The sequence below is a fragment of the Chelonia mydas genome, chromosome 20 (genome assembly GCF_015237465.2).
Source record: "Chelonia mydas isolate rCheMyd1 chromosome 20, rCheMyd1.pri.v2, whole genome shotgun sequence".
NCBI classification, from domain to species: domain Eukaryota; kingdom Metazoa; phylum Chordata; order Testudines; family Cheloniidae; genus Chelonia; species Chelonia mydas.
In genome coordinates this window covers 14,713,729-14,740,877 of record NC_051260.2, presented here as the reverse complement: position 1 = coordinate 14,740,877, position 27,149 = coordinate 14,713,729, and the positions used below count along the sequence as shown (strand labels likewise).

At 48.3% G+C, this 27,149-nt stretch overlaps 1 protein-coding gene across 1 annotated transcript in view; it reads right to left on the bottom strand.

The window, feature by feature from the left end:
* LOC102933485 (venom factor) overlaps positions 1–25,894 on the bottom strand; it is a 53,674-nt gene extending 27,780 nt beyond the window's left edge. The window contains exons 1-21 of the mRNA XM_037888109.1: positions 25,824–25,894; positions 23,286–23,478; positions 20,862–21,018; positions 18,886–18,956; positions 17,548–17,642; positions 16,221–16,303; positions 15,968–16,058; positions 15,214–15,316; positions 14,313–14,433; positions 13,898–14,013; positions 12,848–12,994; positions 11,588–11,800; positions 9,696–9,890; positions 9,103–9,264; positions 7,867–7,996; positions 6,896–6,967; positions 5,202–5,402; positions 4,714–4,825; positions 4,339–4,424; positions 4,016–4,155; positions 888–1,100 (exon numbers count right to left, since the gene is read on the bottom strand). Coding sequence (XP_037744037.1) covers positions 888–1,100; positions 4,016–4,155; positions 4,339–4,424; positions 4,714–4,825; positions 5,202–5,402; positions 6,896–6,967; positions 7,867–7,996; positions 9,103–9,264; positions 9,696–9,890; positions 11,588–11,800; positions 12,848–12,994; positions 13,898–14,013; positions 14,313–14,433; positions 15,214–15,316; positions 15,968–16,058; positions 16,221–16,303; positions 17,548–17,642; positions 18,886–18,956; positions 20,862–21,018; positions 23,286–23,478; positions 25,824–25,894 — 2,772 coding nt within the window. The remainder of the gene's footprint in view (positions 1–887; positions 1,101–4,015; positions 4,156–4,338; positions 4,425–4,713; positions 4,826–5,201; positions 5,403–6,895; positions 6,968–7,866; positions 7,997–9,102; positions 9,265–9,695; positions 9,891–11,587; positions 11,801–12,847; positions 12,995–13,897; positions 14,014–14,312; positions 14,434–15,213; positions 15,317–15,967; positions 16,059–16,220; positions 16,304–17,547; positions 17,643–18,885; positions 18,957–20,861; positions 21,019–23,285; positions 23,479–25,823) is intronic.
* Between the last annotated feature and the right edge of the window lie 1,255 nt (positions 25,895–27,149).

The window sequence follows — 27,149 nt, the reverse complement described above, 5'->3', positions numbered from 1 at the left end:
GGAACGAGTTAGTCCCCTAGAACCAAGCGGGTAAGGAATCGGTGTTCTCCCGGCTCTATGTTGTTGCAGTTCTCAGTGAAGGACCCCTGATCCCCAAGTGAAGTCTCCCATTAAGAGGCCAAATGGCACTGATTTTCCATGGGCAAGCTGGAAGAGTCAGTTCTGGCACTTCTGGACCCACCTCGCTCTCAAATATAACTGACTCATGTCCTCCAATATCAGACCACTATTCACAGGGCCAGACTAAGGATGTTTGGGAGGGTCTGTCTTGGCCCTCATCACTGTAGTATCTGAGTGCTTCACAATCTTGCATGGATCTATCCCCACAACCCCCCCGGGACGTAGGGCAGCTCTAACATCCCCATTTTACAGATGGATAACTGAAGAGCAGAGAGACTAAGTGACTTGCCAAGGGTCACACAGGGAGTCTGTGGCACAGCAGGGAATCAAACCCAAGTCTCCAACATCCTAGGTCAATACTTTAACTACTGGACCATCCTTCCTGTGCAGCGAGAGCTCATGAGATGATTCCTTGAGACACACCAGCAACATTTCCCATGAAGTGTGTGTGAATACCTTTAAAACGTTCTCCCATAATTTTACTGAAGAAATGGAGCCCGCTGAGGGTGCTGGTCCAAGGAGCAAGACGCTAGGGGGCTTAGCAGCTGAGCTCGGGTCTCTCATGGGACACCTTGCAGAGTTACGTGTAGCAACTAGGCCATTAACAAGGCTGCTGTGGTAACTGCAGTGGAGGGAAGGAAGTGGGCCGAGGACGTAGGTGCTAACTTCTGAGGTAAGGTAAAGCCCAGATTCCAAAGACAACCTAGCCAGGCCACCGGCTGCTTGTCCTGTGACCAGACGGGATGGGCCTGTGACCCAGTACATACCACGACCTTCAGCTTCTTCTTCACACCGTCGGACGCGTACGAGTCCCAGACAGCGGCTTTCACCTCAACGTCGTGCAACCCTAGCTCCAGCGGGATGATCACGAGTGGCACCGCCCGGGAAGACATGGGCTCGATTTCCAGGATCTGCCGGTATTTCGCTTTGGAAGAGGACGCGCTGCAGAAAGCTGGATTGTGTATCAGCTCCATCCGGACCTGGGAAGAGAACACGGGGGCAGCTTTTACCCAGAGGAGTATGGTAACCAGAGGAGAGCTGTTCTCTCTGTTACAGACGACTGCTTTGCTAGCTGGGGTCTGAGGGTCCGATCCTACCAGGTGCCAAATGCATTTTGCAGCGTCTCTCCAAGAACAAGTCCTACAAATAGGCTAAAAAGCACTGGTTGATGTGCAATGAAGCCGAAGGATCCAGACTGGCATCCCCTAGAAACGTAAGTACCACATTTGCCCACAGATCGGGGACAGCACAAACAGTAGCAGGGCAAGCTCTGCCTATTCATCTCTGCCTATTGCCTATTCATTCTTTAGACTGACAGCTGAGATGGACAGGAAGAAGGCCAATGAAAGTCACCTGGGGCTGTGGCTTTGCGATGAGGAGGCGAGGTGAGGATGTTGGCAAGCATGTGGACACGAGTGATCCAGAAGATATAGTGTACTTGGACTTTCAGAAGAGCTTTGACAAGATCACAAACCAAAGGCTCTCGAACAAAGTAAGCAGTCACGGGATAAGAGGAAAGGTCCTCTCCTGGATCAGTAACTGGTTAAAAGTTTCAGAGTAGCAGCCATGTTAGTCTGTATCCGCAAAAAGAACAGGAGGGCTTGTGGCACCTCAGAGACTAACAAATTTATTAGAGCATAAGCTTTCATGGGCTACAGCCTACTTTATCGGATGCACCATTTGGTTAAAAGTTAGGAAACAAAGGGTAGCAATAAACGATCAGTTTTTCACAGCCGGAAGTAAATAGCGGGGTTCCCCAAGGATCTGTATTGTTCTTTTCAGCAAAGTCATAAATGATCTGCAAAAGGGGATAAACAATGAGGTGACAAAGTTTGCAGACAATACAAATTTACTCAAGATAGTTAAGTCCAAAGCAGACTGCGAAGAGTTACTAAGGGATCTTGCAAACCTGTATGACTGGGCAAGAAAATGGCAGATGAAATTTAATGTTGATAACTGCAAAGTAAGGCACATTGGAAAACATAATGCTAACTATACGCATAAAATGATGGGTCTAAATTAGTTGTTTCCAGTCAAGATAGAGATCTTGGAGTCATTGTGGAGAGTTCTGTGAAGATATCTGATCAATGTGCAGCAGCCGTCAAAAAAGCGAGCAGAATGTGAGGAACTATTAGGAATCAGATGGATAAGAAGACAGAAAATATATAATGCCACTATATAAATCCATGGTATGTCCACACCTTGAATACTAGTTGCAGTTCTGGTCACCCCATCTGAAAAAACATATACTAGAATTGGAAAAACTACAGAGAGGGGAAACAAACATGATTAAAGGGATGGAACAGCTTCCATATGAGGGGAAATTAAGACTAGGACTGTTAATCTTAGAAAAGAGATGACTGTAGGGAGGATATAATAGAGATTTATAAAATTATGAATGGTGTGAGAAAAGTGAATTGGGAAGTGTCATTTACCCCCTCACATAACACAGGAACCAGGGGTCCTCCAATATACTTAATAGGAAGCAGATTTAAAACAAATATAAGGAAAAGTATTTCTTCACGCACTGTACAGTCAACCTGTGGAACTCCTTGCCAGGGGACATTGCAAAATCCAAAAGTATAATTGGGTTCAGAAAAGAATTAGCTAAGTTTATGGAGGACAGGTCCATCTATGGAATTACCCAAGACGGTCAGGTGCAAACCCATGCTCTGGGTGTCCCTAAAACTCTGACAGCCAGAAGCCGGGACTGGATGACAGGGGAGGGGGTCACTCGATAATTGCCCTGTTCTGTTCATTCCCTCTGAATCACCTGTTGGAAGACCACTGGTCTGACCCAGCATGGCCATATATTCAGAACTACCACTAGAGGACATTCAAGCCCACATTACAGACATATGTCCCATTCAGAAGTGAAACCGCAAACCCAGTTTAGTCAGACGGTGACCACCAAGCAGCCCTCATTTTGGGAACGACCTTCTGTAAATACACACCGTGAACAGGCTCTGTTTCACCTGATCATTTTAATGTGTCTCTTTCAGGACAGAACCAGCTTAGCACTGGCGATGCGTGACGCTGGCTTTGGGGAAGGCGGGGGCCCGAGTGCTGGAAGATCCCTAGAAGTGGTGGGGACCACCAGCCCCTGGACAGTGGCCCCGCCCCCTGCTCCCCCCGAGGGCTCCACCCATGCTCCACCCCCACTCTGCCCCAGGCCCCATTCCCCCGAGGGCCCCCCCCACTGCTCACACCTCTCTCTGCTTCCTCCTCCACCCACCACCTGCCACCCTCGCCTCTGCCTCTTTAGGAGAAGAGGTGCAAGTGGCGGGTGGGGGAGGGGGTGAAGAGGCACGAAAGGCGGGCGGGGGCCTCGGGGCAGGGGGCATGAGAGGCGGGCGGGGAGGTCATGGGGGAGAAGCACGAGAGGTGGGGGGGCGGGGAAAAGGGCGGAGAAGTGCAAGTGGCGGGCGGGAGAGGGGGTGAAGAGGACGAGAGGCGGGGGCGGCCTCAGGGGAGGGGACGGAGAGGCGTGAGAGGAGGTCACGGGGGAAGTGAGGGAGCAGCACCAGAGGTGGGCGGGGGGCCTCGGGGGAGGGGGCGGAGAGGCGTGAGAGGCGGGCGGGGAGGTCAGGGGGAGGTGGGGGAGCAGCACGAGAGAGGGGCAGGGTGGCCTCGGGGTAAGAGGCGGACCAGAGGCAGGAAGAGGAGCAGTGTGGGCAAGGCGAGGGGGAAGAGTGGGGCCTCGGGGTGGAGCGTGGGTGGGCCACATCGTGTTTTGTGCTTAGCCTCTCCTGGCCTGTTATACCCACTGCCCATGCAGCTTGGGGCTGCAGTTTTCTGTGTGGCGGGGAGAACCCGAGTTGAGCACCCCTGGATCTAATGGCCTGTCTGAAGTGTAACTAGCAATGCAATACCTAGGTGCTAGATTTGAGTTTACCTTGATTTTGTCATCCTGATAGTTGTAGAGAATAGCCCGGATCTCCACCTGCTCATTCCTCACGACCGAGTAGGGCAGCCGGAGGTCGATGAAAAAGTCCTTCATCACTGTGATCTCATAGGGGTCGGCCACACAGATCCCTGCGGTGGGAAAGGACCTCGGGTGAGGATCAATGGGGTTTACGTTTTAATATCAAAACCCGTTTGCTATTGCCTGGATTGTTCCATCTCACTGTGATGTTTCCAGGTCTGTTGCTGCTTGGAGCCCCTTTTCCCCTTTCGAATTTCTATTGGCTCACTTCAGCAAGCTGGCGATGCCCTCACCTTTGGTTTCGGAGAGGCTCACAGCCAGCACTTCCCAGGTGGTGATGGAATCCTTCAGGAAAACGTTCACGGTCTTGGACGAAATTCTACAAGGAGAGGGGGGCGGAGGTTTAATTTACAGAAGGAAGAAGCTGGGCCTCATGGGGCAGTCTCAATCCAAGGGTCTAAATCCCAAATCCACCCACCCTTAAATGAGATCGGACACTGAGATCCTAACCAGCTATAGACACGGACTTCAGCAGCGGTTGGACCCACTTATGCCCTGCCTTTGGTTTGGGGGCAAAATATATCACGGAACAATGGGCCAGGTCAGTAGAGATTTACTGATTTACACCTGCTGTGGATCTGGTCCTGTGAGAACCACAGAGCTCTTACCCGTCTTTGTTTGGTGGCTGGGTCAGCTGTTCCACTTGCCATAACCAACTCTCTGGAAAGTGGCTCCTCGAGGTAATATCTTCATCTTGTAAGAACCCTTCATCAATGTGACCTGGGAAGTTAAATCAGAGGTAGTTAGCCAAGCTGTGAAATCCTCACTGCCCTGCACTGAGACTCAATAGGATGGCAGTGATGTCGTGGCATAAACGGTTATGTTTTGATGCCACCATGTTCTGGGGTTGGAGTATAGGTGGGTGGCTAGATGGGGGAAGGGGCCAGCCACCCACATTTGGTTGCCTATCTCCCCCACAACATCCCAGAGTGATGTGCTCTTCTTCTTTGGCTGCTTCCGCATATGGTGAGCCTCTTCTAGCTGCCTATGCTCTGGGACACGGATCTCACTCAGTGAACGTGAGCAGCACTGGCTCGTGTGGCCGAATATTCTTCCACTGTCCTCCTCTGAGTGATATTAAAACCCTGGCACTTGCTTCGTGACAGTTCCAGGTGGAGCTCCCGTTGCCGCTCGTCCCGTATGGTCTTGATATAGTTGCAGCAGTCGAGGAAGGCCTTCTTGCACTCGGCCGTATCCAGGATGTACCCAGCCCGCTTCTCGCAGCTGTGCCCCATGGGGTTCTCGTACATCCCGTCTTCGCAGCATTTCTTCACTGCCTGGTCCTGGTAATCCGCCGCTGAAATGTACAAACCACAAGGTCTCTCCTACTGAGCGTCGGCTGAGCCTGTTGTCTCTCGCAAGGCCTCAGTCCTCTTTACTCTCTAGTAGAGACGGGCAAAAGGCAGAGGAGCGTCAAAGCTGGTGAAATTTGCACCTTCTCCCAGCCCGCACAGAGTGTACGTTACCCCAACATAGACACCCTTACGCTCACACTCACCTACCGGTGCGTCTCACTTACCCCCCTTGCGCATCACACATGAATTAGGTCCCCTGAAACTGGGGTCCAGATTTTCCCCTGCATCTGAACGCTGCTCAGAGCAAGGGAATGCTGACAGGGTCATCGGGGACTCAGTTACAGTGCCCTTATCCTATAGGTGGATCTTTCCCAGTGATACATGGGCTCCTAGCATTAGGTCATTGTTCCTATGGGCCTTACCCCTGAAGAGGGCTGGCAAAGCAGAACACCCCTTTCCAGTCTCTCCCGGCCTTGTTGTCCTTCCCACCCCCTGAGCAGCTGCCTACACTGGAGATGGAGTGGGGGGCTGACACAAAACGTGACTTTGCTGATTTAGCGGGGAATTCCCATCCACCAGGGGAGTTTTCCACTGTGGACATGACATCGACTGAATGGTTCATGCAAATGAGCATCTGGCCCAGAGTCGAAGCCGGTGGAATCCGCACCGTGAAGGGGCAGAAAAGAGACGTGCAGCACGAAAAGCAACAAAAGAAGGGTGCTAGAGTACGCATGGGAAAGTTCCTTCCTCATTTTCACGGAAACCTTCTTCCAGCTCCTTGGAGTGCATATTAGACCAGCCTAGATCCCCCTGCACCTGCCGGTCCTGTGCATCATGCAGCCAGGTGCATCTGAACACAGGTAAAACTGAGCTTCTCCTCTCCCCTCTTAATCCAACTCCACTTTCCCTGTTCTCGATTACGGAGAGCACCATGCTCCCCTGAGTCACCCAGGCATTATCCTGATCTCTCCGGTACAACAATACACGAGGGCAGTGGTTCTCAAACGTTAGCAACCTGAGGACCCCATTTTGATTTAAAATTTTTCGTGGACCCCCAAACCCTTTGCTCAGCGCCAGGCCCTGGCCCCACTCCACCTCTTCCCCCCAGGCCCCACCCCACCTCTTCTTGCCCCTGCTCCACCCCTGCCCTTCCTTTTCCCCGGTTCTTTCCGCCCCCTCCCCCGAGCACACCCTATCCCCACTCCTCCCCCTCCCTTCCAGTGCCTCCTGCACGCTGCTGAACAGCTGTTCCCCAGCGTGCAGGGAGGGGGAGGAGTTGAGAGAGGGAGGGGGAGGAGTTGATCAGTGGGGCTCACGGACCCCAGTTTCAGAAATCCTGCACTAGGGGGTCAGATACATTGGCATGGGTGGGAATTTTGCCTTCCTCTAAAGCATCGGATGTTGGTCACTCTTGGGAAGCAGGATATCCACCTTGCTGGACAGATGGTTTGACCAGGGATGACAAATCCTTTTCCCCAGTCTCACTGGTACCTACTTTTGTTTGCCTTGTACTCAATTAGCTGAACAGAGCGACGCTGGCGCTTTGCTGGCTGGGGACACTCTGGATCTGCAGAAAGAGTAGAGAAAGAGAAATGAAGCCCTGGACAGAGGGGAGCTCAGTCTCTGTGACCCAACCAGTCCTTCACCTCCCTGCTGAGACTCAGCTGGCTGTTGTGGTGATGGCTTTTGTGATGTAACAATCACACACGGCCCGTCTATGCCCCTTTCATCCAAGAACCTCAAAACGCTTTACAAAGGCAAATATCATTAACCCCAATTGGTAGATAGCAAAGCTGAGACATACAGAGGTGAAATTTTTTAGTTTCTAAGGTGCTACAAGTCTTCCTTTTCTTTTTTAGAGGTGAAATGTCGTCCCCAAAATCACGCAAATGGCAAAGTCAGAAATGGAATCTAGGCTTCCTGAATCCTGCATCCTACTGCAACCCATCTAACCTACCCCACTATATCCAAGAGCTAGGAACAGAACCCAGGAGTCCTGATTCCCTGTCCCCCTCCAAACTCTAGGCCAGGGGTAGTCAATTATTTTTATCAAGGTCCAAATTTCTGGGTCAAGGTGTAGTCAAGGTCCAGACTCCAGAGAAAATAATAATAAAAAACCAATAATGATGATGATGATAAGTAAATAAAAAGATTTCAGGGTCCATTCAAAAGCATCTGGCAGTCCAGATTTGGCCTGTGGTCGGCCTATTACTACCTCTGTTCTAGGTCAAGCCACCTTCTCTGGACGCTTGTCCACTGGGAGGCAGATTGAAACCATCACAGCACAGACCACCAAGAGGCTGGCTTTCAATTGCTATGTCCTGGGGCAGGTGAACAAAGACTTGGAGGTGGACAGTTTTGAAACCCTGTTACCGATACCCCGAGCCACTCAGAGATCAGCCAGTCTGTGAAGCTAGTTGCTGAATGGGGAGGTAAGCAAGGAGTTTCAGATCCATGCAGTGATACCTGATCTCAGGGGTGTTGAAATCTTAATGCTGGTCTCCAGGCTCAGTCCAGCATCTGCAAACACACCCTTATTGTCCTTGCCACTGCCAGGTGTGCACCCAATGTCACTCTTCTCCACGGTGTCCCAGATCTGTGAAGAGTGGGCATAGATGATGGGAAATCATTATGAATAATGGTATTTTGTACACATATAGGCCTGGACTTCCACCGAGGTTCTAATCCCCCTTGGTCCCTTCGGACTCCCAGCTGGAAGGGTCTCAAAGCACTTTACCGGCTGAAGACTAGATTTCGCTCTTTGAATGCTACGAATTAAAAATGCTCTGTCTATGCCGTGTTTTGGAGCGAGCCTCCTGGTGCAGGTCGACAGACTTGAGCTAGCAGGGCTTGTGTCAGCAGTCTGAAAACAGCTGCATGGACAGGTGCCACGAAGTGGTGGCTTAGGCTGGAGCTCCGGCTCTGAAGCACGCCCCCTTCCTTGGCGCTGTCTACATATTTAGAGGGCTAGCATGAGCCCCATTAATCCACATGTGTCGACTAGCGCTGCGAAGCTTGCTCCCGCTTGCTCCAAAATGCTGTGCAGACATACCGTGTAAGATCACAGCCACCTCGAGCATTGTGTTGGAATGAGAACTGACTCAGCGGGAGGAAGGAAGTGGTGCTGGAACACTTTTCAGAGTGAGGGAGCTGAGCTGCACACCCCTCCCCCCGTCCATGCCCCCTGCCGCCCCCTAGAACTGGGGCCGGGAGCAGGGCCATGGTGCTAGGGGGCGGGGGGACGGATGGGGGAAGGGGGCCAAGGCTGGGGCCGCAGCTGGGGACAGATGCGGAGCCTTGGGTGCAGGGCTGGCAGCAGGGACACTTGGCACAGGGTCAGGAGCAGGGGGCTGGGCACGGAGCTGGCAGCCGGGACCCTGGGCACCGAGCCTCGCCCCATACAAAATCTGGAGGTGCTGCAGCACCCCCCACATGCCTAGTTCCCGCGCCTATGGAGGAAGGCCTCCTTCTGAATCACCAAAACTACTTCTTGTAGCTCCCTGGGTTTCCTTTAAAGTCTCCCATTCAAGGACTGAACTGGCCCACCCCTGCTTTGCTTGAGTCTGAAAAAGAGCCCATCCCAAGGAGTATGCCAGCAAGCAAAAAATTCTTGCTATTACCAAACAGAATCTCAGCTCCGTGCCTTCCACCCCATAAAACACCACCAATCACAGCCAACGTCCCGATGTTTACATGGCCCACCTTTGTTTGCGAAATCTTGTGTTTCTTGTTCAGAACGTAGACTCCCTTGTCCACGGCCACCAGCCCGACACGTGCTCCAGCGTCTCCTTCCACTTTGATTTTCATTGAGGACCCTGGCTTGTGGATTCTATTGTCCGCCTCGGTAGCTCCTTTCACCACCAGCTATTTGGAAAAGGGTGAAGCAAGAGGGTTATTTTATGGCAGAGGAAGCCATTTACTTCCTTTCTTAGCATAAGAAAATAGAGTAAATCTGAAGCTGATTCTAGATTCCAAAGGAATCTATTTATAGACCTTAATTTCTACCTATCTTTCTATTGCATCTCTAAGTAACCTCTTAATTGCGCTATTGACCCAGGAGACGCTGAGAGCTGAATCAGTCCCATTATCCCTAAAAATGACTTTCTGTGTGTTTCTTCTCTCCAGACATGATTGAATGGTGCCCTAGTCTCCATTGTGCTAAAGGAGGAAGAAAAAGAAGTCTGAATCTTGAAGCGAGAAGAAAATCGTGGATAATAGTGATGGCTTTATGACAACAAGTGTCAATTTGTATGAACAGGCCTAGATCCAGAGGACCAGAGAGAAAACCAACCCACCGTTCCCATGCAGGTGTCCTGGACATCCACCCAGACCGAGTCTGCTACAATCTCCGAATTTCCTACATGGTAGTAAGCCAAGATGCGGAATGAAGGGATGAGATCTGGAGTGATGGGCAGGGACATGGTCACCAGAATTTGTGAAGCCTGCTTGGCCTGTCTTCCAGCACGGATGATCTTCCCTTTATTCAGGATCTAACAGGGAAACATGAGACATGGGTTGTGAAGGACAATGAACCTCATCATCCACCTGGACAAGACCAAGAGACTTGGAATGTTTCAGATATGCATTAAGATCTAGAGTTGATGGAACTGGTTGAGGACTGCAGGTCCTGGCCTGAGGTGCGGAAGCTCTGACATTCAGATACTCTTCAGACTCCCAGATCCAAGCCTCATCCAATTTAGGACCATCCCTCATGACTGGAATGGCTTAGATGAGGAACTGGTTGGAGCAAAGGCCTGGGAGTCTGGACCCCTGGATTCTACTTCTGGTTCTGCGTGGGAGTGCGATCTAGTGGTTAGAGCAAAGGACTGTGGGTCAGTGGTGGATTTAGAGTTAGTGGGGCCCTGTGAGCGGCTTCATTTTCACGCCCCCCAACCCCCTTCAGGACCCAGCTAAGAAAAAGAACATTCTCTTATCTCTCCCCTGTTTTTCATTCTTTTATTCTTCATCCTCCTCCTATATTATAAAGTAATGGAAAGTAAATCAAAATAAAGTGAGGTACCTTGACTGGGGCAGAGGGTTGGGGTGTGGGAGGAGGGGTGAGGGGTGCAGGCTCTGGGAGGAAGTTTGGGTGCTGGGTGCAGGCTCTGGGCTGGGGCAGGGGGTTGGGGTGCGGGAGATGTATAGGGAGACGGCGCAGCTCCCAAAGCGACCAGCACGCACACACACACACACACACACACCCCACCAGCAGCAGCTCCTAGGTGCGGGGGAGAGAGGGGATGTCCAAGGTGTCTCGGTGCGCCGCTGCCCTCAGGCGCCACCCCCGCAGCTCCCATTGGCCGCAGTTCCTGGGCAATGGGAGCTGCGGAATTGGGGCGGAGACATCCCCCCGCCCGCGCTAGGGGCTGCAGGGACATGCTGGCCGCTTCCGGGAGTGAAGCAGTGCAGAGGGAGGCAAAGCGGGCAGAGAGTCACTTCTGCCCTGCTGCTGGCATGTCTCTGCGCGCCCCTTAGGGGGAGGGGGACAGCGGGTCTCCATGCGCTGCCCGGGGCAGAGGCAGCATGCAGAGCGGCCTCCCCCCTGGCCAGGGGTGCACAGAGACGTGCCAGCAGCTGGCTGCTTCTGGGAGCGGTGTGGGGCCACCGGCCATGGCACGCAGGCAGCCTGCCTGAGCCTGCTGCTCAGGGGGCAGGTTGTCAGATATTTGTCCTGCATTTTGGAGGCGCCCCTGTCGCTGGGGGCCCTGGTGCCACCACACAGTTTGTTTCTTGGTAAATCCGCTCCTGGTGGGTGCATCCTTCTATGTGCATCTGCCTTACCCCCAAATTCAGACTTTGAGTGCAACGCAATAACGTTTGGGGAGTCTCCTCCAATTTTCCAATCGGGACTTTGGAGCAACTAAAGCAAACTTCTGTCCCCAGATAATCCATCCTTGGTTTATGTTCAGCCTTGAGAAGTTGACATTGGGAGTTTAGTCAGTGCTGGGTGGCTACTCTAGGCCATGTAGACATGAGTAATAAAGCTTCTATGCAGGGCTTAAATTCAGCCGGAGCTCTCCGGTAAATATTTTCAACCTCCCTTGAGTTTTTATAGCATGTTGGGGGGAGGTGTGGGGGACTCCGGGAAATACTCTGTAAGAATTTAAGCCCTGCTTCTATGTCACTATGGAGTCTTCAGTGCCTGGATGTAAAAGGGGAACCTACTACCTTGGAGCACAACACTCACCAGGTAGGTGAAGTACATGTTCTTGTTCACAATACTCTGGCTACTAGTTTGCAGGTGGAAGTTCACAAGTAAGTTGTCTCCAGGTCTGATCTCAGTAGTGGTGACTGCCAGATGGAGATAGTTTTTAGATCCTCCTTGGGTCTGATAGGCTTCAGCCACCATGGAATTATGGGCCTGGCGGTTCTCCGGTAGGTCCCTATGGTCAGTTTTTACCTGGAAGGATCAGGGGAAAAAACCAGTGTCAGTTAAAATAAATTTGAGCCTAAAAACAAGAGTCTTTAACACATCTGTCTGGGCCAGATTCTGTTCTCAGTTACACTGGTGTAAATTCAGAGCTGCTTCAGATTTACGTCATTTTCATGAAAAGCAAAGTCTGGACCCTAAATCTTTAAATGAATAAAAACTAGTTCATAATCCCAAGAAAAATTAATGACCTCCTGTCCTTATTCTAATAGCAGCATCTAGTGCTTTTCATGCCTGGCTCTCAGAGAGCTCTACAAAGGAGGTCCCTTTGTGGAAACTGTGGAAACTGAGGCACAGGAAGGGGAAGTGAGGCGCTGAAGAGTGCACGGCAAACCAGTGGCAAAGCCAGAATTTGAACCCAGGCTGCCTGAGCCCAAGGCACAAAGCCGCATTGTCTTCCTTCAGGCATTCTTAGTGTTTCAGAAGCTTCCATTCAGTTTCTTTATATAGTTTAGTGCTTTGAAAGGCCCAGAAGACTGAAGCCTTTCTAGCCACAGGACAACCGCAGCATGGACTCTGGGCAGGGGAAGCTTCCCCACACGACCCCCTCACATCATATCTCAGCCCAGCCCCCTCTCGTATTAAGAAGGGAGTTCAGTCTCTATGGCCCAGTCAATCATTGGCTTCTCTGGCGCCCTCTTCCAAGCCCCAACCAGCCAGCCCTCCATGTTGTTGCATTTTCATTAACCATTCAGTCAATTCCTTCCGCTCTTTGCCAGATATCTGTGCGTTTCCCACAAGACTCTGCCCCTTGTGAAATCCCAGTCATAGGCCGCTGGAAATGACTAGATCTCACCCAGCGTAGGGAGAATGAAGTTCAGATGCTATGCGCCAGCCTGGAGATGGAAACAGTGGTCGTCTTGAAGCTACACTGGCGCCCACTGCCTGCAGGGTGAACGATTATCTTCAGTTTCCCATGACTGATTTAGGGCTGTGTACAGGGCGTCGCCCGGAGGGGGCTGCCCAATGGGTGCACGCACCGTGCCCAGTCTCCCGTGATAACGGAAGGTTACTCACGGTGATGTCTAGCTGTGATTTCTCCCCAGGCGTGTTGATAACCAGCTTCGCCGTCCCGTCTCCCTGAGTCAGCCGAGAATCTTGGGAGCCATCCACCTTAACGGGAACGCGGGCTGCTGGCGAGCCATCGGGGTTTGTAACGTAGACCTGAGATCAAGGGGAGACAAAAGGATTACTGCCCAGTGTCATGTTGGACTAGGTTGGAGATTCTGTGTGTGCATTAAGCAACAGAGACAGACAGGACAGAATGATCCCCCGGCTGCCCGCCCTACAATTTCACTGCCCTCTGCCATTCCGCACTAGCGCCCCTCTACCCCGGTGCAAATTCCTACCACTCCCCAGGACTGTTGCTTCCCAATTCTCCCCTTCCTCCACCATTCATCTATTCCCCACCTCTCAACCCTGACCTCTCCCAAACCTTTCTTCTTACTGCATTTGAACCTCAGGCTGCAACGCAGGAGTTATTATGTGTCCAACTGCATCCGGAGGGTATATCGACCCTGCAATCAAAGGGGTGACCACAGCATGTGTAGACATCCCCAAGCTAGCTTTGAGCTAGCTCTCCAGAATAACAAGAGCAGTGAAGCTGCTTGAGTTCACATCCAGGGTCGGTTGTACAGCCTGCCGTGGCTTCACTGGTATCTTTCTTTGAGCCAGCTAGCTCAAAGCTGGCTCGGGTCTGTCTACACGTACTGCAGTCACCCCTCTGATTGTAGGGTAGACATGTAACCTGAGCCAAATGGCCCCGGAGCGCTAGGCCCAGCATAGAGCCTCATTATGAGCGTGGAGGAGTCTAGAATCCCTAAAGCCCCTGGTACTGGTACAAGGCCCAGGAAGCAGCATACTAAGGCGTATGAGTGACCTCATGCCATATTTTGTATCCACCGCCACCACACTGCTTCCTAGATAGACTGTCAGCTTTGAGCCAGATTCTGATCTCAGTCATGAATTGATGTCAATGGAGATACTCCGGCTTGAGATAAGAACCTGGCCCTTTGTCTCCTGTTAATACCCCCCAAAAGGCCTAGATCTAGGCAGAAGAGATATTACCATGAGTTCAAAGGGCAGCCCCGGCTTGAAGTACTTGGCTGTTTTTGTGAAGTGGATCTGATAGGGAGATGTCACAATGTTAATTCCGGTTCTCTCCGCTTCCACCATGTCGCTGCCTGCACAGAGAAGCCACAGGATGGGTTAAGGAAAGCGGTTTCAGGACAGATTCTGATCTCATCTTCCCCACTGTCAGTCAGAAATAAATCTACCAGGGTCACTCTATTTTTATGCCACTGTGATTAACAGCAGGATCTGGCCTGGTGTTTCCAAGGTACAAGGGACCTAAGCCATGAAGGACTCCATAGATCAAAAGCTACGCCTTGAATTGCACCCAGAGAAAGCAGGTAGTCAGTGTCACATCCTTCCTGAACTGAGGGCTTATTTTTGCACCTCTCCAAAGTAAACCGTTGCTCACCAGACTGCGTCAAAACCGTCACAGTAACATAGATTGAGTGGCCGATGAGCTCCGTAAGGTTGACGAAACGGGCCTGCAGCATTGCTCTGGTTAGCTCTGCTTCCCCATTCCCATCCAGTATCTAGAAAGAGGGAAAGGGTTTCTTAATGTCACATGCACACACGTACGTGTGCAGCTGTCGGCTCCCAAACTTCCGTGGGTTTAGAGCAGAGGGCAACTTTCTCCAAATGCCCCAGGTTGGTCTTCTACCTGGAGCCAGAGGATTGCACCCGGAATGGCACAGATTGTAGCCCACTTTGTTATTAGTGTCTGGGGGAGGCCCACGATGTCCATAGGTCCCAGCATATAGTCTCTGCTGCTGCCCCTCTGTATTTGGGTGGTGGGGTGACACATCGCAGAGCTCCTCAGGTACATAAAGTTCACCGGCAGCACTTTGGCCACCCCGACATAGTGAGCAATGGTGCAGTCCCTAAGCCGTCCCTTTAACTCCTCTTCTGCGGTGGCTGCAGAGGGAGCTACATGAAGCAGGCATGGCCGTGAGGGTAATGGAAGCAGAGAAGCTTGGGCTGATGGACTACTCCCCGAACCCACAGCCCTGTACGGGCGAGTAGCCCGCTGGTGGGAGAGAAGGTGGGCAGCTTTTAAAGGAGCCACCTACCACTTTATACGTAAGAGCAAGTTGGGAGTTTGCGGGGGATTATAGGGCGAATCTAGTCAGGTCACACAACTTGGCTCTGCTCCATCTCATGTCCCCACCCCGCACGGACCTTGACTACAGCCCTTGGTGGCGCTGAAGGTAAGCACCTGATTAAGGTGATGTGCAGTTGGGGAGGTTCTTTACTACTTTATCTGTGAGGACGCATCACTTCCCCAGCATTTCTCCTCCAAGAACGGGCATTACCTCAATTCTCTTGAGTGACTGCGGGATGCTCTTCTTCTCATCACCTATCTTCACCCCAAAGAGGACAAAGGCAGTGCCGTCTAAGTCTTTCCCATAGAGGAACCTGAAAGAGGAGAGGATGGGTAAGAAAAGCCCCATGGAAACCTCCTGAGAACCTGTGGTGCTGGCTTGTGGGTTATACCAAAGACATTTCCATCGCGGTCTCTTGAAAGATACCATGTGCCCTTGGTTAAAGGTGGCCCAGTCACAGATCAAACTAAAATGACTCACTTGTTTTCAATTAACCTCTTTCTGCTGTGGTAACTGGAGGAAGTGGCAGAAATAGTAGATGAAGGAACTGAGCTGAAGCCACAGAGTTTGTTTATGGGTCCGGCCAGGTTTCAGTTCCTCACCAGAAGAAACTTTACTTTGGGAGTATAGCTTGCTGAAAATTTCCCCTCTAAACTCTTTTTCAATGGCAAATTGGGTTATTTACCAAACAAAATTTTCTGTAAGAACTGTCTGCTTTCCATAGGGGGAAAAAGAAATCTATTTTTAATTGAAAATCGGAATGCCTGAAAACCCAAAATATTTAAATTTGGAAATGCTGCCATACTGCCTCAGGGGAGTTGTAGTTCTGTTGTCTCATGTGCCCATTCTCCTCAATGGGCCCTGGCTGCCCAGCCAGACAGCATCTCCCATGATGCACCATGGCCAGGGACTCCCATGATGCACCGCCTCTCCTTCCACTCTACCAGCTCACAGAGACACCCACCTCGCGTTGATATGAATTTTGAGGTCCTCGTTGCCATCTATGTAAAAAAACTTCTCAGATGGCTCCAACGTGACTTCGAAACTCGGTAACACTGGAGAAACGAGAGGAGAAGGAGAGAACGTTGAGTTTATAGGATTGTACAGCTGGTCAATAAAGCCAAACTGAATAAAAAGTCTCCTCCATGATTGGGTCAGGAGATTAGAGAGAGGAGAGCTCTCTGGGACAGATGAAGGACAACAGTGGGGATCCTTACCGTACTCTTTAATGTCAAATTGTGCACTGAAGCTCTGCTGTGGGGAGTCTTGATACCTAGCCACAATATTCCAGGTTCCCAAACTACAGGGGGAAAATAAAAAGATGAATGAATGCACCTAGCACATATTTTGCTATGTCTGACTGGCCCTCTTCTTTCTCCAGGGAATTTAATTGGCCTGTAATGCTAACCCTAAGCCATGCATTGATCCCAAGATGTCTTCAGGTCAATAAAGATGACTGGTGGCTATCTTAACTTCTGGCAAATACAGTTGCATATTTTGAGGGGTATGGGGAGCCCAACAAAATCTGCACTCCTTGGGGCGGGGTGGAACATATTGGGTAGGAGGACAAATTTGGATGGGTTCTCCAATCAAAAAGGGTTTGGACATTTATATGGCTCCTAAGAATAAGAACAGTTAATGCTAACAACAATTCTGGAAGGGTTCTTAAAGCTCAGGCTTCAGGGCTTAAGCCAGTCTCTAAATATCAGGATGACACTGTCATGGGGATATTATCCCACATCTGCCTACTGCAGAGGCTCTTACGCTGTCCTCTGCACCATCTGGTGGTACCACTTTTGGCCACAGAATACTGGACTAGATGGATCTTGAGTCTGATCCACTCTGGCAATTCCTATGTCACAATCACTGTGCTATTGGGGATAGATCGCTCTCAATAGGAAAATAACCACGATGAGTCCACATCTGCTTTAAACACTGCTTAGGAGGTTATTATCTCCAGGAAATGCCTGTAGGTGAAACAGCTAATGAATCATACACATAAATCTTCTGTTTCACTGCCTGATCTCTGTAGGTCTTTATTATTAGGGCCCTATTAAATTCATGGTCCATTCTGGTCAATTACTCAGCCACAGGATTTGAAACCTAGTTAATTTCATGTTTTCAGATGTTTACATATGAAATTTCACAGTGCTGTAACGATGGGGTTCCCGACCCAAAAGGCAGCTGGGGCGGGGGGAAGGAGAGGGTCACACAGCTGTTGTAGGTGGGGTTGTGAGATTGCCACCCTCACTTCTATGCTGTCTTCATAGTTGGGCTTCCTGCAGCTTCAGGAGGTACCCGGAGGTGGGTCTGATCTCCCGCCGAGAGTGGCTGGGCGGCAGAAGAGTAAGTCCTGTTCCTCCCCAGCTCCGGGGACTAGCAGCTGGAGCCTGAGGAGCCCCCTGCCCTACCCCTCCCTTTCCCCTTCAATAGCTAGATTTTATGGGGGAGGGATTATTTCACGGTTTGTGGCATGTTTTTTACAGCCGTGACTTTGGTAGGGCCCTATTACATATGCACACAGTGATATTTAGAGCAACTTACTTGATAATTTCAGGTAAGTGATGGTTCATAGGGAAGATCCCGACTTTGCTGGATGAGGATACAGATTCCCTCTTCACAATAATGCCCTCAGGTGTCTGGCAAAGAAAAGCAGATCAGAGATTGGAGGTGTCAGAAAACATTGTGAATTGTTCTGCCCAATACGATCACCTGGGTTTAATTTGTGGGCTAATAGAAAATTCCGAGGTTTATAAATCAGCATTTAACAGTCAGTTACTTTGGCTGCTTTAGTCGACGTGATGCAGAGACCCCTTGGAAAAGGAACTCCCCTGTTCTTTGCAAATAACTCTTACCTCAGACCTGACAAACGTACTAGACCAAACACACGTCTTGCAGGGTGTTTATCCGTGACAGATGACATGTATGGTACCTACCAAAAGCTCGCAACTTATCAAGACTCAATCACTGCAAGATTGCTCAGCACCCACCAGCCACAGCTGTCTGGAGGTTTGGGGATGGGTTTGAGGGAGGGCATAATATGCACTTCACGGACATGTCATGAAATAATGTAAAAATAAGAGAGATATAATATATAAATAAATATAAATAAATCATTATTATAATATAATTATAAATATATTTTGAAACAAAACGTTGATGTTGTCTCAAAACTATTTTTTTTTCACTTCGAAAAAAAATTTTTTTGTGCAGAGATGTCATCAAAATCATATCAACGTTGTGAAAAATTTTGCTCTTTCTCAAAATGGCATCTTCCTGTAGAAAACTGTTTCACCAAAGACCAGATCTATTCGTAGCTTACGCTTCAGACCCATGCTGGCTGCACAATAACCTTTCCACCCTCCCAAAGTGCTCCCAAAACCTTGCTCCAGTCCTACACCCAACAACTCGAACTGAACCATGAAACCTCCCAATCAGCACAGCTGCCCCTCCGGAACCATAGAACTTTCCTAGTCAATGACAGCAGGAAACTTTCCATGCATTAGGTTTACAAGGTGAGGCTTCAATCAGCTATTAACTCATCTCCTATCCTTTCCATGTTTTTATATGTTTGCAGTGTTGTAGCCATGTTGGTCCCAGGATATGAGAGACAAGGTGGGTGAGGTCATATCTTTTATTCTGTTGATGGAAGAGACAAACTTTCCAGACACACAGACTTGAAGAAGAGCTCTGTGGAGCTCAAAGCTCGTCTCTTTCCACCAACAGAAGTTGGTCCAATAAAATGTAATACCCCACCCACCTTGTCTGTCTCATGTTGTATCAGAGTGTTTACATTCAGCGATGTTAGTTAAAACAGTTTAGTTTACAAAACTCAATTCTTACAGCTAGACATTGTGATAAAGTGACGGGAAAATGTCTTACTTGAAATTCAACAATAACTGGTTTCGACACTGGTTCCAGTTGATGACCCATAGAGAAGATTCGACAATAGACTGGAAAAAAATTCAGAAGGCAAATTAATGGTTGATTGCTCTGCCAGGCCTTGGGTTGGTTTATTTCACTTTAAGCAGAGCGCAATCTGAGATATCCTGAGTATACAAGTTAAAATATAGGAAACAAAAGGGAAGAATGAAATTAATAGGCAGCGTGTTTAAAACAAACAAAAGGAAGTTCTTTGTCACGCAACACAGAGTCAATTTGTGGAACTCATTGCCATGGTATGTTGTGTAAAGGCCAAAAGTATAACTGGGTTCAACAAAGAATGAGCTAATTTCATGGAAGATTGATCATCTTGGCTAATAGCCATTGGTGGATCTGCTCCAGGTGTCCCTAGACCCCCAACTGCCAGGAGCTGGGACTTGACAACAGGAGATGGATCACTCGAAATTGCCCTGTTCTGTTCATTCCCTCTGAATCATCTGGCACTGGTCACTGTCAGAGGTAGAATACCGGCCTAGATAGATCACTGGTCTGACCCAGTTTGGCCTTTATGTTCTTACTTTGGGGATTTGTTTAGATCGTTCCCCAACTGCAGCTTCTGATGAGGGCTTTGCGACTGCATGCATATGTGCCAGGAGAAGTTAGGCTGAGATCAAAAGATTCTATTTCCCACAGGCCACAGAACAGCTGTGAAATGTAATGGCTGTGTCACTACCAACCTAAAATGGAACTGAAAAATAATTTTGAAGTGATGGGTCCATATCCCATTCCCATCCAGGTCTAATCTGTGTATGGTACTTATATGGCCCCCTTTTCTGTAATATATGGACGCTTCACAATCTTTAATGTGTTTATCTTCCCAACACATCTGCAAAGGAGGGCAGTGCTTTTATTCTCATTTGACAGATAGGGGAACTGAGTTACAGAGAGGCTAGGCAACTTCTCCAAGGTCACACAGAGTTTGTGGAAGAACAGGAACTTGACCACCAACCTCCCAAGACTTAGACTAGTGCCCTAACCACTTGACCAGGCTTCCTCTCTTCCCCATCAATATTGAAAGCTCTGATGACTCAATGGAAAAGTCCTGAGGCATCATTCACTAATGCTTTGTACCTTGTGTCCAGAGTTGAGTGAATGATTTTTTGGGGGGCGGGGTTCAGTGGCCGAACTGAAAAAAAAATCCCCCCAAATTTTTGTGCTGGGTCAACACGAAATGGAAGTTTGTTTGGTTTTTCTTGCCAAAACAAAATGATGAACTATTACGATAGGGCAACGCCCTTGCATGAAGTGTATTACGACTGGTAAACATTTTGTTTTGGGTCAAACAAAACGTTTTATTTTGTTGAGTTTTCTGGTGGTTTTTACTTAAAAGCAAATTTAGCTGAATTTCTAAATGGAACATCATTTCCAAACAAAACGTCAAAATGTTGTATTTCAAAAACATCAGAATTAATCATTTTGACTTAAAAAATTATTTTTTTCCAGTCATAACTATTCTCCAAAATCAACCTGAATTCATGAACAGTTTTGGTCAATCCAAAACTGAATTTTTTGGAGCATAAACTATTTGTCTGAAAAATTTCACCCAGCTCTACTTGTGTTTCACCCAGGGCAGAGTGGAGTAAAATGCTACCTCTGGCATGAGTGGAGAGTTCTGTTCTGGGAGCGATTTAGGACTAATTTGCACAGGTGTGACTGATGATCCAAGGTGCAAGGCAGCGGATGATCAGGTGTTAAGAATGACCGTTCCCTTGCATGGAGTGTACTGCAAATGGTCAAGTACCAGTGAATGGTAACATAGTCCTGGGGATGGGGACTTAAGAAGCCACGAATGAAATACAGAAGAATTAAAACCAGAAGATGAGAGACACAATAATCTCCACAGTATGCAACCTGCAGCAGATCTAAAATGAAGTCAGTGCACTCAACGCCCAAAAGGGGTCAGAAGAAGGCAGTACCTGTAGATCCAGGTGTGTAGATGGTTTTATCTGTCTGGATGAAGATGTAGCCACTGTGGAAGGTGACCAGAACCACTTTCTCCAAGTTGAATTGCGGGCTTTTGGCTTGGACAGCCACATACTGTTTGCCATCTTTCTTTATGTCTTTGGTATGAACCTGAGTGAAGATTATTCAGTGTGGAGTTATTGGTTCAGCAGGTCAATAGTCACCCTGGATAAAGTATCCATGCTGGAACAGTGAAACTTAATCATAAATCATGTTAGCAATTCTTACAAAAGTTACAAAGCTCCATGAAAAACACTATGTCATAAATTTCCCCTTGATCCATCTATCTGCTCAACTTCTATTGTTAAAAGACATTCCAATCACAAGTCAATTGTATGGTATGGCCCTTACAGGGATAATAAAGCCGCTATTCCTCTCTGTAATTTGGCCACCTTGGTCCTAAAATACTAGTCAACTCTGGAACTGGCCAAAACTCGAATTTCCATTCCGTGCGAAATGCCGACATTTTGAAGGTCATTTTCGTTCAGAATCGGAACAAAACCAAAACATGTTGGTAACTTTGAGGCAATCGAAACATTCCATTTTGAGAAAATCAAAACATTTTCTTCCTTTTTTGACTTTATTTTGTATTGCTATATATAATCGAATATACAATTAAATACATTTCAAAACTCTACGTTATTTCTAAATGAAAAAAACCCTTCTATTTACATTCTATTTCAATAAGGCCAAAACATTCCATTTAAAAAAAAAAATCAAAACAGACATGTTCCCGTGGAACGTTTCAAGGTTTTCAAGCATTTTCCAATCAAGAAATGTTCAGCCAGAAAACTTTCCACTAGCTCTAGCCACCAACTGAATGGGGTTGCAGTTGACTGGAACACCCACTCATCCAAAAACTCATGGCCAGGGACTCATTTACCTATACAACATATTTAACAGGCGTTAAAATACACTCTGGGCCAGATCCTCAATGAGTATAAACCAAAGTAGTTTGGTTGACAATGCTGATTTGCACCAGCGGAGGATCTGGCACTTGATTGGGACAGTCAGACCTTGATTTGGTTTTGTTAAAAGGTCACAATCAACTTTAACAACAAAAAAAAAAGAAATCATCACACTTCTACCTGAAAATGATGACCTGTTTTTGCTACAAATGTCCCCTAAATTCATCATCGTGGAAAGAGATGAGGGATGAGATCCTCAGTTCTTTCACGGCCTCTTTACACCAGGTAAAAGGGCCAAAGTGGTGTAAAGGGCCCCTAAAAGCCCCATATCTGGCCAAGGAGGATACCTTCAGGCCCAAGCACTGAGCGAATAAAGCTGCCTTCTGAGGATCCCTTCATTAACCCTGGCATAGGATGCATGCTGTTGCAGAGATGCATATCTGGACTGCAGCCCACAGGGCAGCCCTAGGAGGTTGCTCTAACTTCGTCAGGTTCCTGGGGCTGTCCAAATAAACTGGATGTTGTGGAGCAGCCCAGGATAAGGAGGGTGCAAAGGTGGTTTAAAGCTAACACGCATTTGTGCCTTTGATGATACATGAAAGGGGAGATTTTCAATTTCACTGCCCCCCCTCCCGAACCCCCCGCATCTACTTAGTTGTCAGAACTTCTGTGGTCTGGGTGGAATTTTCCCATCGCATCCAGGGAGAGGTGTAAAAAAAACAAAAACAAAACGTAAAACATGATTGTAAATCACAAAAATTGGTAGGGGGGCTAGGATCCAAGGCAGGGGTAGGAACTGAAATTGCTTATAACTCATTCTTTTTATATCAACTAGACTACACTTTATTATTCTAGTGCACAGAGGCCCTAAGCAAAGCCAAAGCTCCCATCTGTTAGGTATTGTACAAACACAGGGTAAGGCCTTCAAGTCTATGAATCAGTCCCTGTCCTGAAGATCTTACAATTCATATAGACAAGGCACAAGGCAAAGAAAGGACTACAGGAACAATGACTACTGGGGGATTTTAATCAACTGGCTAAGCGATTTATTTTCCCCCTCTTTGGTGGAAATTACCCAAAAACATCCGTGTTCCCAACGCTCATGATTTTACTGAGATTCTCATGATAGTCAGTATTTTTCCTCAAAGCTCCAGCTCTTGGATTCACGTGATTAGGTGCAAATCTCAGCTTTCGTGTTTTTAAACAAGGAAGTTCTTGTAGTTGCAGAGAAAAGCTTGAAAACGTGACTCAAGTGCACCCGAAAGGCTCAGAAACCAGAAGACAAACAAAATGATCACGGGGGCGGGGCGGGAGGGGGGAAGCCGTCATGATTTTTAAGCCAAACTCGTGACTTTTTGATGCCTGACTGATGGTTTTTGAATATCTGGGGTTGGCACCATTGAAACATATATTGTGATTTGGTTTAACCATTTGTTTTGCTGAGCAATATGAGGCTGGGGTTTTACGCACCTTTATTATGGCTGTGCCCATCATCCCATTGTCAGAGTTCAGGTTGGTTTTGACTTGGTATAAAATGAGTCTCTTCAGAGGGAAGTCTTGTACGGTGATTGTCACCTCGGTTGGAGTGGTGAGACCATGGGCTTCCACCACGATCTTCTCTTCGCTGTCCACCCGCAGAACGTTAGGGGTGATCAGAGTGTATCTATGAAATGTTTATTCATTTACAGAAAGTCTTTGACAAGGTCCCTCAAAGTTCTTAAGCAAAATAAGCTGTCATGGGATAAAAGGGAAGGTCCTCTCATGGACCGGTAACTGGATAAAATATAGGAAACAAAGGGTAGGAATAAATGGTCAGTTTTCAGAATGGAGAGAGGTAAATAGTGGTGTCCCCCAAGGATCTGTACTGGGACCAATCCTGTTCAACATATCCATAAATGATCTGGGAAAAGGGGTAACCAGTGAGTTGGCAAAATTTGCAGATGACACAAAACTACTGAAGATAGTTAAGTCCAAAGCAGACTGCGAAGAGTTACAAAAGGATCTCACAAAACTGGGTGACTGGCAAACAAAATGGCAGATGAAATTCAATATTGTAATGCACATTGGAAAACGTTATCCCAACTATACATATACAATGATGGGCTCTAAATTAGCTGTTCCCACTCAAGAGAGATCTTGGAGTCATTGTGGAGAGTTCTCTGAAAACATCCACTCAATGTGCAGCGGCAGTCAAAAAAGCAAACAGAACGATGGGCGTCATTAAGAAAGGGATCAATAATAAGACAGAAAATATCATATTGCCTCTATATAAACCCATGGTACACCCACACCTTGAATACTGCGTGCAAATGTGGTCACCCCATCCCAAAAAAGATACATAGGAATTGGAAAAGGTTCAGAAAAGGGCAACAAAAATGGTTAGGGGTCTGGAACGGCTTCCGTATGAGGAAAGATTAAGAAGACTGGGACTTTGCAGCTTGGAAAAGAGACGACTAAGAGGGGATATGACAGAGATCTATAAAATCATGACTAGTGTGGAGAAAGTAAATGAGGAAGCATTATTTACTCCTTCTCATAACACAAGAACTAGGGGTCACCAAATAAAATTAATAGGCAGCAGGTTTAAAACAAACAAAAGGAAGTATTTTTTCACACAGTGCATGGTCAACTGGTGGAATTCCTTGCCAGAGGATGTTGTGAAGGCCAAGACAATAACAGGGTTCAAAAGAGGACTAGATAAGTTCATGGAGGGTAGGTCCATCACCAGCTTTTAGCCAGGATGGGCAGGGATGGTGTCCCTAACCTCTGTTTGCCAGAAGCTGGGAATGAGCGACAGGGGATGGATCACTTGATGGCTACCTGTGCTGTTTTTCCATCTGGGGCATTGGCATTGGCCACTGTCGGAAGACAGGATACTGGGCTAGATGGACCTTTGATCTGACCCACTATGGCCGTTCTTATGTTTTTATGTACTACATTTTAAACTCCATCTGAGACACCCACTTCCCCAAGCACGCCTCCTGCCTCTTCATCACCAATGAGCGTCATACCCTCCCTGCCCACCTCCAAACCACAAAGCCCAGGAAATGCAGAGGAAAGCAACTGACCCATATAAATCACCTTCTCTCTCAGACACCCCCTCACCATTCCTCTAGCAAGTCAACAGTTGCCTACCACGGTCACAAATGTGACACTCAGACAACTGAAATCTTTCTTCTGTGAGATGACAGGGTTCCCATGGGACAACTCTATGTTTTCCGGCTTGTGGCTTTCCTTTGGGTGTTATTTTCCTGTTGGAACTTTAACTCATTTAAAGGTGTCTTTTCTTAGCTTCATAATACCAGAATTTGGGAATTATACTATGTGGCTACTAGTAAGGAGCAAAGGGTCATATTTGAAATCTCCTTTGGATACGCTTGCATAAGTTGGTGCCAAGCCATAAACACATTCACTGGAAAGAATCTCAAACTAAAACTCCAGGCTGGGACACCATTTTTTGAAGTCTAGCTCTTGCCCCCCCACAAGATTTACACAGCACGGTCAAGCAAAGTTCTCCCTTCACCGGGAGAGACGCAGCCAACCACGCCTACTGCAGACATCTCAGTAATGAGACCTGAATTCACAGGAACGTACAAATCCTCAGGCAAAATTGTTACCAAGTGTCAATCACTGATTTTCATCTCAAAGCCGTTTCAAATCAGTGCAACACTGCTGACTTCAATGTAGTCATTCCTGATTTACACCGCTGTACGTGAGAGCAGAATTTTGCCCAATGGGAGGGTTGCCTTTATTCCTCAGATTATAGAAATTTGGCACCAGTGTTCCACTTTTCAGGTTAAAAAGCTTCCAAATTCTACAATCCTGAAATAATCTGAAAATGAATGAGGTTGACAAAGATCACAGCAAATGGGAAAGAGAATTTCTGAAACTGGCTCCCACTTGTCACGGAATTTCAGCCAAGGAAGAATAATTAAGGGTAGGCTCCACTCAGTCTAACGAACCCCAGGTTAATATCCTCATCTGCTCAGAATCACAGGAGGTACTTACAGTTGGCCGTGAGAAACGGCTGGGAAACAGAACGCGAACACGGCCACTAGGTAGAGAACACGTCCCTCCATGGTGAGGAAGGTTGAAGTAGTAGCTCCTACCAGGTTATTTATATTCATAGAATCATAGAATATCAGGGTTGGAAGGGACCTCAGGAGGTATCTAGTCCAACCCCCTGCTCAAAGCAGGGCCAATCCCCAACTAAATCATCCCAGCCAGGGCTTTCAGAGTCCAATGTAAACCAAGAGTTTATGCAAACCACTGAGCAGTTATTGAATTTTGGGAAGGAGCCAAGACAGCTTTGCATTCTTAATAGAATGACCTAGGAGGGATATTTGGATGGTTAGTTTGATGTTTGTTCTGTTATTTATTCAGGCTAGTGACAGCCAAGAATGGCCAAGCTCAAATCTAGGGATGGGGAAATTGATCAAAACGCATCTTGTTCAGATCTCCACAGGGAACCAAGTACAAGGATTGGGAGTCAGGACTCCTGAGTGCCATTGCTGTCTCTGCCACTGCCTCATCATAGAACAGGGGTGAGTAAACTGCACCTCTCCAGCCATTTTAATCCGGCCCTTGAGCTCCCACTGGGCAGTAGGGTCTGGGGCTTGCCCCCCTCCGGCGCCCCAGCTGGGGAGCAGGGTTGGGGGCCGCTCCACGCAGCTCCCAGAAGCAGCGGCATGGCCCCACTCTGGCTCCTACGGGTGGCTTTGCACGCTGCCCCCGCCCCAAGAGCCACCCCCACAGCTCCTGTTGGCTGGGAACTGTGGCCAATGGGAGCTGCAGGGGCGGCGCCTGTGGATGGGGCAGTGGGCAGAGCCACCTGACCACGGCTCTGCATAGGAGCTGGAGTGGGGACATGGCCACTGCTTCCGGAAGCCGCTTGAGGTAAGCACCGCCTGGAGCCTGCACCCCCAACCAGAGCCCACACCCCCTCCCACACCCCAACCCTAATTTTGTGAGCATTCATGGCCCGCCATACAATTTCTATTTCCAAATGTGGCCCTCGGGCCAAAAAGTTAGCCCACCACTGTCATAGAATCATAGGACTGGAAGGGACTTCAAGAGGTCATCCAGTCCAGTCCCCTGCGCTCATGGCAGGACTACACATTATCTGGACCATTCCTGGCAGGTGTTTGTCTAACCAGCTCTTAAAAATCTCCAATGATGGAGATTCCACAACCTCCCGAGGCAATTTATTCTGGTGGTTAAGCACCCTGACAGTTAGGAAGTTTTTCCTAATGTCCAACCTAAACCGCCCTTGCTACAATGTAAGCCCGTTGCTTCTTGTCCTATCCCCAGAGGTTAAGAAGAACAATTCTTCTC